We start from the raw sequence: 16,622 nt of genomic DNA, 5'->3' as shown, positions 1-16,622 counted from the left end.
TGTTGAAGGTAAATTCGTTATTAAGGAGAATTAAGTTTGTTATTTGTAGTAAATAGTCAAAACTGGGTTTTATTATGTTATATTCTAGGTTTTCATATATCCCCGTAACACTGTTTAGAGCGGCAATAATTTCGCTAAATCTTAGATTTGTGTAAAGGGATGTGATATCATAAGTCACCAGTAAAGTATCAGTATTTCGTTATCCAGTTTATGGATTTTAGGCAGAAAGTAGGCAAAGGGTGTTGTTATATATTGGTTTTCGTATTTGATGTATTTAAATGTTATTTCGTCTAAGTAATTGTCTTTGTTCATGTTGTACACAATTTCATTAATTTTATTCATGGTATTTTTTATGTTGATTTATGGTATTTCAATATAGTGTATTCCGTCGTTTAATTGACGTTAGAGTTGATACGACAATGTTCTTCTGATACATGTCTAGGACACTGTGTGTGTGCTCCAAAAGATCATAGATGTCCAATTAAAGGACTGCCATGTGTAGACAATACACAAAGTGAGACAGTATTTTAGAGTGCTCAATCATAAGGTTTTATTTGTATACATGTATTGGTATTTCTCATACAAATGTTATATATGTGTTGAGTTAGTCTGTAGATTAAGGTTAACAAAAAAATAAGTCAAAGCTGAAACATTGTCCTACTTTTTGTGACTTTTCAGTTCTGTTTTGTAAATGTCTATCCCTAATCTTTTCTGCATTCACTTAGTTTGTATTTATATGGAAATGAATGTTTACAACCTCAGGATTTTAGAACCTGCGCAAACAAATGCAGCGTGTTTGAACGTAAACATACATTGAACGAATAAACTTGATATATTTCACAATATAAATACAATGTTGATGAACAAACGGAATGATTTAAAACAATATGAGAATGACAACTATAGCCTTGGACAAAACGGCGTTAGTTAAATAACGTTCCCAGGTAAATATGATAATGTTGTTGGAAGGAGTACATGCATGGAGTACGGACATTTGTTCAAAGGCTGCACATGCATGGAGTACGGATATTTGTTCAAAGGCTGCACATATTGAAAATAGAATATATAACAAAAAATATATGAACATAGAATATTAGGGGGGAAAAAAATTGTGTTTAGAGATCAAATTAACAAAAAGTACGATTTGAGAGTTATAGACTGAAAACTCTCCATGAGAGATTAAATGACACAGAAATTAACAACTAATGGTCACTGTACGGTCTTCGACAAAGAGCAAAGGGACAGTAGTGTAACAGTACAAATTAAGAACGACTAATGGAAATCAGTTGAAAAACTAATCAGATGGATACACATAGAACTACATATAACAAAAGTTTAAATTTGAGAAGGGAAATTGAGAATTTGTCAAAGAGACAACAACCCAACCATAGAAAACACAACAGCAGAAGGTCACCCACAGGTTTTCAATGTTGTCTTCATATTTGACAAATCAGCCAATGTAGTGGAAACGGTTTCAAATAACCTGCATCTGCAGTTCTAATTTGTTTTCTCACCAGTTTCTCAGAACAGTTTCATGTATAGCAATGCAGTTTTCCTGTAAAACCTCTGTTCAATAAAATTTATTGATTATATCCACTACATGATCTACTGATATTACAATTGAGGGCAAACTGTCTTTGTTTTGGGATTTTCAATTTGAATTATGCATCTTTTTTTTTTTTATTGAAAAGAATCACTTCTTATTTCAAGTAATATTTAAAAAAAAATTAATGACATTTTCAGACAATACCAACACCTTAATTGCGATATACGATGTGACTGATATACGACATTTAGAAGCAGATGATATTAATTTTACGCCATCACATGATGCACTAGCAGCTTGATGGAGAATAGTTCAAATTCAGGGTTTAATGCCACAGTGGTAGGTACACAAAATTGCAATGGCCATTGAGTTACGTGTTTTGAAAAGATCAGGCAAAATAGACTGTTTGGTATAAGATATGCCTATAAAAATATACTTTATTCATAACTAATTGTTTTTCTCGAAGAACATTTTTTGGACCGATCAAAAACCTTTACGACAAAATTAGGTTTAAAAAAAGCGCAAGGACATTATAAAGCTTTATCTTTACGCACATGAACGCGAATGTATGCAATAAATGTAATTGCTTGCGCATTTATTTTTTTAGTTTGTAATCCCTTGAATAGTTCGGTAAATTTATGACTCATGATACCTATTAAGCAAATATCACGCGCACGACGCATTGTCATGGACACATATATCCATATTTTACTTGATGTTTTAATAGTTACACAAGTACTGGCAATGCATGTTTTTTCTTTCCGATATGTATTTCTGACGCACAGTGAATTTGGCAATAATTAACTTTTAACATGGTAAATTAGTATCGTGGTAAAATTCAAAATACATTTACTATAAATTGTATGTTGACAACAGGTATGAATGGAGTGTAGGAATAACAGACTCTAATGAACCAGAAGGGATAATTGACAGTTCTGTTGACAATGTTTGGCATCCTTGTGGTCAAATAGATAAAGCCATATACACGTTGCCTCGAGGTAAATTTGCTGAACTTTGTATAAATAATTTTTACATTTTTTTTTTAATACTCAATTATTGTATTGTTATTCATTTTTTTTTTACCAATAGATAAATTTTACATTATGCATTTATTATTTACGTATTTTTTTGTGGTCCAAATTGCCATGTTAGTTTGGGTATATGTTGGCTGCTGATTATAGTGAGAATGTGCACATATGACCAATATAGTCAATGGAATATTTACATTCCAAATGTAAAGGAATTGTTTTCTTTGTAGTCTTTTGAAGAAAAAGTAAAAATTAGTAAACTGCCAAATAGCCTGAAATGGCTATTCGAAATAAGACAATGCAATGGAAACGGCTTTACCAATCAAAAGCCAACACTCATTTCATGAAAATAAGATGTTAAAAAAAAGGTCAGATCCATCAGTTATGCAATTCCCTCTAATGAAAGTAATATACATGTATGGTGTTGAATAAGGAAATGTTTTATGATTGCAAATGATACAAATATCCAACAAAATCAAAATTAAGTCGATTTAACCAACTGAAGGTCATATAAAAAAGGAGCAAAGCTCATACATTAATGTCAGTTGTAGAAGTCCCACACTTGCCAAGTGTAAAACAATTCAAATAAAGAAATGACAATAGCTGTTTTTCACAAAACAATAAGAAAAAAGATCACAGACAGCAACCATAACTTTTTTCTTAATGATTTTTGCACACAGAGCTATCTTAAAGATTGGAAAAATGTTATTTGTCAAAAAGATTTTTTTGGAGTGGTAATCTAGCAGAACTACATGTACGAGGATTATTTAGTTTTAAACAGCAACTTGAATAATTTTTAAAAGGTAAAATAATTGCATGTTAGTTGTTTACTGTGACTGTACAGTCTATCATTTGCCTTCTTATAAATTTGGAAAAACTGATTGATTAATTATAGTCTGCTAAACATTCAGTGACAAATATTTTAAGTAATACTCATTTATCATATGTCATAATGGTTTTTCAGGAAATGTTTTGAATGATAACCAAGTATACTCATTCTTTGTGAGAGTATGGTATGATAGCAACACTTTTGCTGATTTCAAATCTGATGGTGTGACAGTTATGTCAAAACCACTGAAAACAACAAAAATTTTTGGCGTAGGGGTAAGAAACTAATCACCTGTTTATTAAGAATAAAAATATTACTCGCACTTCTTTGATATATGTGACGTAAAGATGCTAAAATCTGCTTCATTTTGATTTGGCTGTATTGTTGTCTCACCATTGACACCTATTTTTTTTAAACATTTTTCGTTCCGCTTTGCAATTTAGGCGATGTGGTGGACAATGCAATTAAGGTTGTGCGTCAGTTTTGTTTATATGAATTTTTAGTCGACAGTTCTGATGACGTTTATTTCAAAGGTTTATATCAGCAATGTCTCAGACGAGTTACTAATTCAGTGATGATCAATTATTTGTAAAGAAGTACCACCCTTAGAAAGATAAATTATACTGAAATTTGCATTTTTACCACGATCAAGCCAACGATTCTTGACTAGTTGTAATCAAATATAAATCAAAAGTTTTATCGCAACAGGATCATTAAAGATCCCGATAACCAACACCAACCAACTGTTTTACAGGAGTTATGCTTTTCGGAAAGGTATTATTTGAAAAATACCATTGTTGCGATATTGTTCATACTTTTTTAATAGAATTTAAGAAAGAGTTTATAAGAATCAAAAGAATATTTTTCAATATACCTTAGATACACGGTACATAAGAACGCTGGTATTTTTATTCTTTTTATATGTCCATTTCACTGTATATAATTATGACCAATTTATCTATTTAGGTTCCATGTAAACAGATTTATTTTGAAAATATTTCAAACATAATATAAAATACGTAATACAGTAACTAATGCATTCAGGTAATGGAACATTTGCCTGACAACTGGAAGAAGGATATCGATTATATGCTACGTGGGGGGCTATTTACAGTTTCGTGGCATGAAATATTTTTGAAAGCTAGCACTGTTATAGAGAAGTTTCATGTTTATTTGAGTACAAATCCTGGTGGTATGTATTAACTTTTATTTTTGGCAATATTAAACTAAAACGATGCTACATTATGATTAGTTATATCTAATGTAATCACTGAGAAATCTAGTGACTAAATATTGCCTCCCCTGTAAACACAGACAATGTGATCGTTTCAATGTTTGTCTCGATTTAGCAAGAAAGCTATTAGTTATAAATTCACAGGAAAACTTTTTGGTATATACTTACGATAAAATGTAATTGAAATAAAAATGGTATGTTTAAAATTTTGATATCATTCCCTCCTTAAGTAGCAAACAACGTGTACAGCAGGCTATATGAACTTTGGGTAAAATTTGTTTATGTATGTAACTAGACCAGAGAAGATCAGGGGGCATCCAATGGAATAGATCGACGTGAAGCAAATATAAATACTTTTTAGATTAAAGTACTTAGCAAATTCGAAGACTTTAATCCGATGTACAATTGAAAGTGAATGGATCGAGAAGACACAAATACATGTACAGAAATTAAGACAACCTATTCTTAGAACTGGATAAAACATAGAAAAAATATTTAAACTGAGCCTGCACAGACATTACTTTTAATTTGTTATATTAACAAAAAGGCAATATTCTATAAGGAAAGTTGACACGACAAGAAAAGACTGGTGTACTCAAAAACATAAGACGTGAAGTTATGTACATTTTTAGAAATTGTTATATGCTAAGGACTATGTGGAAGACTCAGACAATTGTTGACTTGCCAGATTTTTTGGTTTTATATGTTCATGTTTATTTCCCCATTTTTATCTATATGCGGCAAAGATTGATTTTTAAATTTCAGTCAACCAGCTTCTAATACATTTATTTCTGTAAATGATAAACATCGTTTATGTCCATGTATGTTTCGCATTTTAACAAAATACATTCATTAATATGTGTGATTGTTGTTTAGAAATAACTTTCGATCAGAAGCGTCACCGACATACATGTAGTTCTCTCAATAAAATAACCGTATCTCTTTGTTTTAATTTGTACCATAGCATTAACATCTCTGTCTTTACCGCAATTGTCTCACAATAGTTTTTGTAACAAACAGCTATCATATATTTCCAATTATTATGTTGAGAAAAACATTCAAATTTCTCACGAAATTGGAGTAAAAACAACACTCATGGACAACATTAAACTGAACATTTTCTCTCAAAGTCAACCACCTGTTTTCATAGTAAATTAACATGTTGAAAACGAATAACATTTGCATAGTTTGTGCTTTTATAATATGGTATATATCTACAAGTAATTGTGATAAATTCCATGATGTCCACATTTTTTTCAGGTCATGACATGCACAAAGTTGAAATTGACATTCCAGGATCAGTAACAACTGTTAATATAAGCCGAGTTCCCCTGGTACCCGGTGTAAGATATTATTCTAATGTGGTTGGTTACAGTTATGCTGGACAGCATGTGACACTGTCATCCGATGGATTTACTGTAGATATTGATAAACCTTTAGTCGGAGTTGTAAATGACGGCATAGGTTTGTTCATCTTTGCATGTTAAAAGAAAGAAATATAATAATAATACATTTTGTATACACCAGATATTTAAATCTTAAAAATAATGGTTTCATGAAGAGGACTATTTTGTATGGTCACGTGCAATTACTCCATTCAGTAAATGGTAAAAAAGGTTCAAATATAGGAGTACTGTCTTCATTATGTTCTCATAGGTTTTTTTATTCTTGAGATAGAAAAAAAAAGGTTTTTCCATTTTTCACTTTTTGAAAATATTTACTATTTTATCAATGCTAAGAGAAATATTTTATGTGTCATTATATCAAATTTGTTGATTTTCTGCTTTCAATCATTTAAAAATCATTTGCATATGTAGGATACACAGAAATAGATTTTCAAAACAGTTCACACTCTGTTAGTGCTTCCTGGAATGGTTTTAGTGACCAAGACTCGGGGATTAGGAATTATTACTGGTGCGTTCAATTGGAAAACTCCGAAACGGGATGCGATGTTCTGCCTTACCAACATGTTGGTATTCATAGATCAGTATCAAAGTACATCAACTCTTCTATAATACACTCAGGTAACATTAACAAGAAATAACTCTGATTCGGTGTTTTTTCTTAAAATATTTCATGCCAACGTTGGTATCTAGAAAGCAGTTTTACTTTCTTTCACGATATGAGGATGTCTTCCTTTAGTTATTAAGGAACAAAATTATTTTAAAAGACATCAACATTAGAATAAACTTATTCTTATTATTAGTTTAAATGAAAATATAATAATCTGTCATCTTGAAAAATTTATAAAGTAATTGATTAAATTTTCACAATGAATTAAAATTTCTGTCATATACAAATTGCATATATATTAGTATTACTTTTTTATTTGTTAGGGGCAAAGGTTTTAAGTAAAGTATATGCTGTTGATTTTGTCGGTCACATATCAGATACTGCAACATCTAACGGTTTTGTCATTGATGAAACCCCTCCAACACCAGTACAGCTAGTTTTTACCGAAAACAGTTTGATACTTAATCCATCATTTGAAGACGGTGATAATGACTTTGTAGACATTTCAAACATTTCCGCAGCTAATATTTGTGGATATACAAAACCATATCACTGGAATTCTTCTGATCAGGATTGTATTTGCGTCCTGGGTTCATCAAAATCTATTGCTATGGATGGTCGATCATTTCTTTTTCTCAGATGAAGTGTATTGCAGACATTACATAACTTAGAAATAGACATCTTTTATAGTGTCAAATTCTTTACTGCTCATGTCCCCTTTGAAGTTTCAGTTCTTTCTACAAAAGAAGGCTACATTGAATTTGGCAATGAAAGACACGTGTTTCTTGTGTACCAAAAGCAAGACAAACATGGTTCAGACATTGAAGTATCCTGGCATTCTCATACATTTTACTTTACCGCAAAGAATAAAGATGTTAATATTACATATGGAAGCATGGACGACACAACAGGAATTTTAATTGATAACATTAAATTTTCTAAGGTTGAAGTTGTTGATGTTGGGACGCATCCTTATCCCGTTTTATCTCACGCAGTATGGCTACATAAATGGTCATCAAAACACGCATTTTGGTATTTTGTTGATAAGGAAAGTCCTATTGTTGAATATCTATGGGCAATTGGTAAGTTTATATTTTTGTATTATGTTTGTTCTGATCTTTAGAAGCAAGAATAATTTTTTTTGAAAGCATTTTTAAAAAATATCTACTAGCAATTAAAATAATAAAACCAGGAATAGCTATGAATAAAGACAATGGCAGTTTAACAGGTATATGTATTTTAATCAGATGATTAAATATTAGTTATACTAAATAGCGTTTATTTAAATAGTAATCTGAATACCGTTGTTTTGTCTGCTAATTTTGGTGACTCGGAGTCACATTGTCCGTTTTTATTTATTTGTTATTGATAATGACTTCATTATTTGAAAGGTTATAAAGAAGGGAGCACAGAAATACAGAGATATACAAGTGTTGGGCTGAACACTTTCGCCTACAATTATAATATTACATTAGCACATACATCTCAACTCTACATAACAGTTGTTGCTATCAATGGTGCTGGGTTGTCGGCAGTAGCCACAGCAGAATCCCTTTTTATTGATCTTACACCTCCTGATATAGAATTCGTTTATGATGGAATTGGTATGTACATGTACTTTTAATAATAAGTTACAAAACATACCAACAGAACGAATGATATTTTTAAAAGCTTATGTTGTACGGGAGCATAATTCCAGTTAATGCAATAATGGCCATTACTTAAATAGAAGCTAACTATAAAACCAAGTTTAATCAACCATTTTCTTACATCAGACATGCCTGTGCCAGGTCTGGAATATGACATTTGTTATCCATTCGTTTGATGCGTTTGAACTTTTGTTTTTGTAATTTATTTAGGGACTTTCCGTTATGAATTTTCCGTGGAGTTAGGTGTTATTGTTATTTTTTTCTTTTTATGTATATATAAAGTTAATACAATATTGTCACGTTGGCAATCGTACCACATATCTTAATATAGTTTGTATAAAAGAAAAAAATCATAAAATAATTGAAAGTACAACAAAGCAATCGATAAGAAAACATATGATCAATCCGACGAAATAGATGTACATACAACAATCAAATCATATTCAAGAAAGCCTGAAAAACAAACAATATAAAGGGCTCAATCCAAAAGTTTGACACACCTAACATTTCTGCAAAGTGCTAACATTTATTACCAGGGTTGGTATTATCGAAGCGATATGTGACAAATGAGTAGTATGAATTATTTGAACAGCATAAATGAACAAGACTTACCCAATTGTTTATAATATTTTGTGCTATTTATATAAATACTAGAACACACCCGTGATATCACGGGTCCGTGACTGATATATAACTATGCGTATGCCTTATTTTAGTATTAGTATGGTCATCTGATAAAGTCATGCCGATTATAACATGTATAAGGTGCACAGTTTTCTCTGCTTTCAAAATCTTTCTGTTTGAACCCGTCGACCTGGAATCTATCAATTATTAGTAAAATGAATAATTTGGAAAACAAAAGGGCCTGGAATGGAGTATTTTTTACCCAACAGTATACAGCAAAGTTCTAAATACACTGTTTGGTGGTGCGCCTGTCAGATGCGGAACGTACAGATAAGGTAATAGGTAACAGGTGAATATACTATTGGTATCGGTGTCGGACTCGATCTGGAACTTTTTATTATTGGCAATATTAATTACGTGAAAAACAAATGGGCCTAGAGTGGTGTAATTTTTAATCAACACCATTGTACTATATTAGTTATATATAAAGTTGAATTCTTTGATTCATCGTTTTTACGTGATGACGGCTGACAAATTGGACCTCGTAATTTTAGTATTATAGATGTGTAAAAAAAACACATCATAGATACCAGGATTAAAAATTTCTTTTTGCGCCATACATTATATTACATTAAGACTCATATCGACGTCCGTTCTCTAATCGACATATGTTCCTCAAATCGACGTCCAAATATGATGTCACAATAAAATATCCTCTACTCGACGACCAATTTTATGAATTAAGGCTACGAAAACCACTGGACTATAGGCATATAAAGCATGTGACAGGATTAACCATGAGTGTGAGCACTTAACTCTATCCTTACCTGGAACGGTTGTGTAACAGCACAACATTAAAACATATTGCCAATTTCTTACGTATATGTTTCACTCCAGATGTAAAACAATTGTTAAAAAATATCTTACAGAATCTGAATTATATTACCCTCAAAACAATTGTTTGCACTTCTTTATTTTGTCTATTGTTGAAGACTGAATAACGCCCTCTAGATGTCGTTTAGTTTTTTTGTTGTTATTGGGTTGTTTTATCATTGACTTACACTTACATGCATGTCATTTATTAATATGATTAGGAATTACGCATTACAATGTAGATCGAGGTGATAAACTTTTTATCAAGATATTTATTAATATGCATGTTACCTATTGTGGGTTAAGAAATTCTATATGGAGTGCATGTATATTTTTTTGAAAATTTACTTGTCATTAGAACCCTACAAAATATATATATATACAAGTGTAAGTCGATTGATATTGGACGTCGATAAGAGAAGACGTCGTTTTGACAATACATGACGTCACATTGGACGTCGATTATAGTATCAAAATATAAGACGTCGATTTGACAATGTGACATCAGATTTAGACGTCAAATCAAGAAATAGACGTCGATAAGAGGCTGGAAGTCGATCTCAGACTAATATACATAGATATGTTTCTCAAGAAATCAAGTAAAACATGGAGAGGGTTTTTACAAGCGCATTGTCAAAACTTTTGGATCAGAACTAATATTCTTATTCTTGTCACTTCATTTAGGCTATGATATAGACAGTCAAATAACAGATGAAATCATTGTTAACTGGAAGGTTGAAGATTTGGAGTCTGGATTATCGCATTGTGAATGGGCTGTTGGTAAGACTTTCGGCTGTTTAAAGATCACCAAAACTACATCATATTTGTAACAAATAACATTCTCAAACACAATATAGCTATTTGATTTTAAAAAAATTCATAGACGTAGTATGCTCTTCAATTAACACCAGTAGCAACATAGATGAGCATAGTGGGATTTTATTTCAGATGTAGTAATTCCGTACCAGATGTTCAGTAACATTTATTCTTCAGACTATTTTTTTTTTATCCCAGTCATTAAACCTTTTTATGGTAGCCGCACAATCGTGACATAATCTTACCATTGCAACCCATAGGTAAGACGAAGTATTTATATCCCTTTCCATGGGATTTACAGTTAACTTGTGATTCTGCATTCCTTTCTTACCATTCATTTACTATTATTCTATGGGCATAACGCATCAAATCAAAATCTATGAAGACCGTCAATACAGAAGTGTTAATGTCAGTTATGTTTGATTTGCATTTTATATACAGTTATACGTTTATATTATTTCAACATTAAGTTTGAAGATTTTAGATATATTCTGATATAATAACATTTATTCATAGGTCTTAGCGAATTTGGTAATGAGATCCAGGCGTTTGTCCGAATACCTACAGAACTGTCATATGTATCTAAAGTGTTTGAACATAGTTTGTTGTCATCAAAGACGGTCTATGTTACACTACGGTGTCACAATAAGGCAGGTTTACACAGCAAGAAATCTTCCGATGGAGTTACAATTTCAGACAGTCCTCCAAGTATACAAAATTCTCAAATTCAAATTTTAGACCAACCAATGACGGAATATGGAAGTAAACAAAACTTCCATGGAAACACTTCTATTGTGAGACTGAAGTGGATTGGTTTTGAAGATAGATCAGGCTTAGATTCATTTCATGTAAGTGAATACTTTCTTCCGTTTGAAAACTTCAGCTAAACATAAAAACAATTTTCCCGTCGGCCAAGATATCAAGATATACAGTTCTATTTGGTGTTGATGCTACCGATCATTTTATGTTTTTTGTTTCTTTTCCATTTTGTTTCGAGTGCACCTAATGAATATTTTGTAATAAAACATATATCGTGCGCATTGTAGCAATATTTTACTTAAAAACGAATTTCGTCATTCTGACAGTCGAAAGTTAACATGTTGGCATCGAACATCCCATTAATTTACAAACTGTGTCAGATTCATAGTTTTACTCTCACATTCTACAATTTGAAACAATTCTTTTATCGTTTTACTTGAGTGTTTGTGGGGTGCACTAGCCTTCAGACACATAAATGGAATAAGGCATCTTTCATCTGCCACTCGTCGTATATCATTTATAAATATAAAAAGATAGTGTATGAGTACCAATGAGGCAATCCTCCATCTAAGTCACTATTTGTAAAAAACATTGTAAAATGTTTTAACAGGCGCCAACCTTCAAACTTAGCTGAAATATTAGTGATACATCACAACATTATCAATTGAAATGGCTTAACTCAATCAAAAGACATATTATGCATGTTGTGCACCTGTCATATAGAATGATATTTCTATATTTTATTTTGTTACTGATCATACGAAGATCCCATATTAATGTACAAAAGATTTCCAACAAAAAAGTACATAACAAAAATTACGAACTCCGAGGAAAATTCCAAATCAAAAGCTCAAACACATCAAACGAATGGATAACATCATAATGTAGTTATAGACCAAAATTTTACAAAAAAGTACAAAAGTAAGGATAATATTGTCAACAAAAGGAACTTAGCATATACATTATCCCATTATGCCAAAATAAACATCATCACATGTTCTCACAAAATATATCATATATTGAAGGTTGAAATTGAAAACCAAAACAAGACAGTTTCTTTATCGAAGACAATCCTTTATGACCTCGACGGTGCTATGTACTATAGCATGACTGGTTTAGACTTGTATGATGGACAACATGAAGTGAGAGTTTCAGCCATAAATAATGCATTCCTATCCAGTCAACCTGTATCAACACATCTGTCTGTGTCAACAATAACTCCGAAAGTATCAGGTATGATTATCATTTCATTTCTTAAAATGCTTATACACATACATGTGGTACGATTTCCATTCAAATCACAAATGAAAAGAAACGAGTATAGGTCACCGTACATGTTATTCGACAATATAAATACTATAACAACATTTCAAAAGAGAAACAGATTGGCCTGATTATCTTATAAAAACTGATACGTATGTGGCTTATATGCGTATGTTACCACCAAGTATCATAATACAAGGCTGTAAGTATTTCATAAAAAAATATTTGGAAATTTCCACTTCCTTTTTTATTTCATTATAAGCCTTGTATCGTTTGATTGCACTAATCAAACAAAGGAATCGAACACACTTTGTGGTGTTCAACATGTATAACCTTTTCTTTATACGAGAGCATTTAATATTCATAAAAATGAACAATTAAATTATCAATATAGAAAGATAGAAAAACACACAAAAGGTAAACCGAACAAATTTATACAGAATACAGCGACTTTTATACTCAAATTTAAATAAAAATTAAAGCGTAACTTTCCTTCATCAATAGGAAAATTATCAATGAAGACATCCAATAAAAACAATTCAAGTTATACCCAAAAAAACCAAAACAATCAACAACAAAAAGTGCCGTTCTGATCAAGCATTCAGGATCACATCAGGAGAAAGTTTTTTTATTCTTAAGTTTCAAGAATGATCTATGAGTTATAAACGTTTCCATCGTAGGCTCATTTCAGAATATTTTGTCGATACTTCAATTACTTTCAATTATAAAATGTTAAATGAATGTATCATTTATGTTCAGGAACAAAGTCCATCACAATGTCTGAAAAGAACAGAATGTTAACCATAAGCTGGGATGCGTATTTTACCTTTGCTTTTACCTTGTACTATGAAGTGTCTGTAGGGACAGCTTTAAATGGAGCAGATATTGTACAGTGGCAGGAGACGACAAATGAATTTCTTGTGATGCATGTCCCACTTCGGGTTAAGTTCTACAGTGGAATGGATATCTATATTACAATAACAGCTATTGGATTAAATGGCAAACACATCACACAAACTATTACCCTGACTGTGTAATAAAGATATATTTTACAATCGTCAGTGGACACATATTTGCAATAACATTTTACACAGCATACTCCCTTAGTATGCCTTGTCAAATGCTTGTATTTAATAAATTTTGTCTGTTTTTCTAATAAAATTGATTTTTGTATTAACATGTATCGTACATTTGTTCGTCTCTGTCATGATTTACGGACATTGTTATTAAAAACGCAAAATCGGAAGTGTATTAACTGAATATAGTCATTTTTGCTTTGTTCTGTCGGTAGATTTTTATTCTGGACTTCATAATCAGCTATTTCAACGATTCCCAATATTTTACTAAAGAAGACGTAAATTCCAAATTTTGAACACAAATCATTGAAGTATGGCAAGAGTACTGTGAGTAGGGAAACGTCAATGGAAACCTAAATATCATGTCAATGTACTAATTGTATTCGCTGTCAAAAGTATGTTAAATCAATCTTGCGTTTGACAGTTCCTCTGATAAATCTTCTCCGCCTCTTATAAAGAAAACTATGATTCTTACTAAAAATACAAATTATGGCTGATGAACAAATTAAAAGATTTACTAGACTACAATGGAGTTATGATATGGAAAACAAAACACTTGATAGAGTTCTATTGTATAATGTTGCATTTTCTGCATTTCTTTAGAAAGATTTGAACCTTTTCAATGGATAAGATGAACTAACATTTAAATCAATGTCAGTAAATATGGACATAGCTCCCTGTAATTGTACCCAAACAGCGCGATTTTCGAACTCAACCTAGACATTGCTGATATTATTGATATTATATTATAGTTTTCGAATTGTTTAAAAAAAACTGAACTCCGAGGAATATTCAAAACGGAAAGTCCCTAATCAAATGGCAAAATCAGAAGCTCGAACAGATCAAACGAATGGATAACAACTGTCATATTCCTGACTTGGTACAGGCATTTTCTTATGTAGAAAATGGTGGATTGAATCTGGTTTTATAGCTAGCCAAACCTCTCACTTGTATGACAGTCGTATCAAATTCCATTATATTGACAATAATTATAGCAATTAGTGCATTGAGTGGGTTGACAGATTGGCCATGCTGACTTATTCTAAGATCGCATTGTGCTTAACATTTCTGCTCTTAACTCTTCTTAACAAGCCAATATTTGAAATAACCAGGTTAAATATGGTTCGATTAAACACTTTAAAAATAAATAGTTTTACTGCTAATACAACCAGCAGCATACCAAATATCACTGACTTGTATTAGACGATTTATTTTAAAGTGATATAATCACAAACTGTAACATGTATACTATGATTAAGTTACAAAGTCAATCAACTATAGCCGAGGAGGTAGTGTCAAATAATCTGCAAATGAGATGTTCCGAGGCTTATACAAATGCTTTCCATATATTGACCCTACAATGATTCCCTTATATGCCGAACTATTCACAAACTTTAACAAATTGTTAACGCAGCCACCGATCCCACCGAAAACAACATTCATAAGTCTTACCCTTATACATTAACCTAACATTTAGTGCTATTGTCCTTGTCTTCATACTGGAAATAAAGATACCTAAATGATCTCCTGAATGGTTTGAAATCTATTTTTATTTTTCTACTTATTCCAAAATCATATCCATAAAAAGTTTGTTTGTGTTCTTATAAGTTTTTTTGTTTCAATGTTCAGTATTAAACAGTATCATGTAGTCATGGAAATATGACAGAAATATGGGTTCTAAAAGCTCATCAGAGCTTATGTTTGTATTTGTATTGCATATACCGACTTTAAATAAAGCTTTATGTCTCATGTCTTTATGTCTATGGGAAACAAAAGACTGTGTGCTTGCACTATCCATTTGTGTTATGCGGTTCATAAAATACTGGTTACTTGTACAATAAAATCTGTAAAAATTATAATTTGTACACAACATATATATACTATATATATATGTACTAGCTGCAATGCCATCAGAGTGGTATATTCGTTGAAAATTTAATCGCATTGTCCGTCTTGATAAAAGTTAAACCTGAAGTTTTGTTTTATTGCAAAAAAAATCGACGATCTCAAACACAAACCAATGAAAAAACCCTATGCAGACACACCCTCATCTAAAATATATGCTCACAAAATCATCGGAGTACGATTGTAGATTACATAATTATTTATCTATTGAACGATCAGTATATACTATAATTTCTCAACAAACATATTATTCATCAAGACTATAATTAATATGTTTATGTTTAATATAAAAAAGCTCAGTAATACGTAGTTTTATTTCTTATTTCTTATTTCTTAATAATAATTGCCATTCTCCGTCATATTAAAATGTTGTAAAATGATTTTTAATAATTTGATACGGATGCACTGAATATCAATTGTAATAATTGATTGATAGTTGGTTTTTGACGTCAAGTGGCAAATATTGCATGCAATTTTGAGTCGATCAATTGTACTATTGTATATTCTATAGGCTGTATGCTTGAAATTATTATCATTAAAATAATAATTGTAGAAAAGATCACTATAGGTTTCAAAATACATTATAAAAATCTCAAGAAAAGCTAATACATCAGGCTTTCGTTGGGACCTAAATTCTCTCTCATATGACACGAGTATCAGATGACGAGGTTTCAATTAGTTGTTTCTGATGAATTATATATGTATGTAGGCCACAAGAGAGCAAGGAGCAGTGATGATTGACAAATATAAGGTTTTTAAAATGGGTCGGGGGAGGCGGCACTTGTTTTTCTATGAAAATTCTGCGGCAGTTGATTTCTTTTTAAACAAAGGAGAAGGTCCGGAAGGACCGATTTTGGCCTCAAATTTCAGGTTCATCTGACGAAAGATTTTGACCACTTTTTAAACACTTAAGTGTCTATTTTATTTGAATCAATTAGTTTTTGTGAAAGATTTTAACTGATTTAATCATAAAAAACGCACCGATTCAAGCTGAAATATGAAAAATC

At 31.4% G+C, this 16,622-nt stretch overlaps 1 protein-coding gene across 2 annotated transcripts; it reads left to right on the top strand.

Moving 5' to 3' along the window:
- Window positions 1–403: 403 nt before the first annotated feature.
- LOC143057095 (uncharacterized) lies at window positions 404–13,808 on the top strand. Of its 2 annotated transcripts, XM_076230328.1 has the most exons (13): window positions 404–514; window positions 1,744–1,885; window positions 2,423–2,544; window positions 3,539–3,678; window positions 4,448–4,595; window positions 5,898–6,101; window positions 6,455–6,661; window positions 6,974–7,732; window positions 8,042–8,254; window positions 10,481–10,576; window positions 11,129–11,460; window positions 12,397–12,604; window positions 13,394–13,808. In XM_076230328.1, the coding sequence occupies exons 2-8, from the start codon at window positions 1,875–1,877 to the stop codon at window positions 7,291–7,293; spliced, it is 1,152 nt and encodes a 383-aa protein (XP_076086443.1). In that variant the 5' UTR covers window positions 404–514; window positions 1,744–1,874; the 3' UTR covers window positions 7,294–7,732; window positions 8,042–8,254; window positions 10,481–10,576; window positions 11,129–11,460; window positions 12,397–12,604; window positions 13,394–13,808. The 2 variants fall into 2 exon arrangements, with proteins under 2 accessions (XP_076086443.1, XP_076086442.1); XM_076230327.1 differs by lacking the exons at window positions 404–514; window positions 1,744–1,885; window positions 2,423–2,544; ... (2 more) ...; window positions 5,898–6,101; window positions 6,455–6,661 and having other exon boundaries at window positions 7,301–7,732.
- The last annotated feature ends 2,814 nt before the right edge of the window (window positions 13,809–16,622 follow it).

The sequence above is a fragment of the Mytilus galloprovincialis genome, chromosome 13 (assembly GCF_965363235.1).
Source record: "Mytilus galloprovincialis chromosome 13, xbMytGall1.hap1.1, whole genome shotgun sequence".
In the NCBI taxonomy this organism is placed as follows: Eukaryota; Metazoa; Mollusca; class Bivalvia; order Mytilida; family Mytilidae; genus Mytilus; species Mytilus galloprovincialis.
This window is presented reverse-complemented; position numbering and strand designations above follow the sequence as displayed.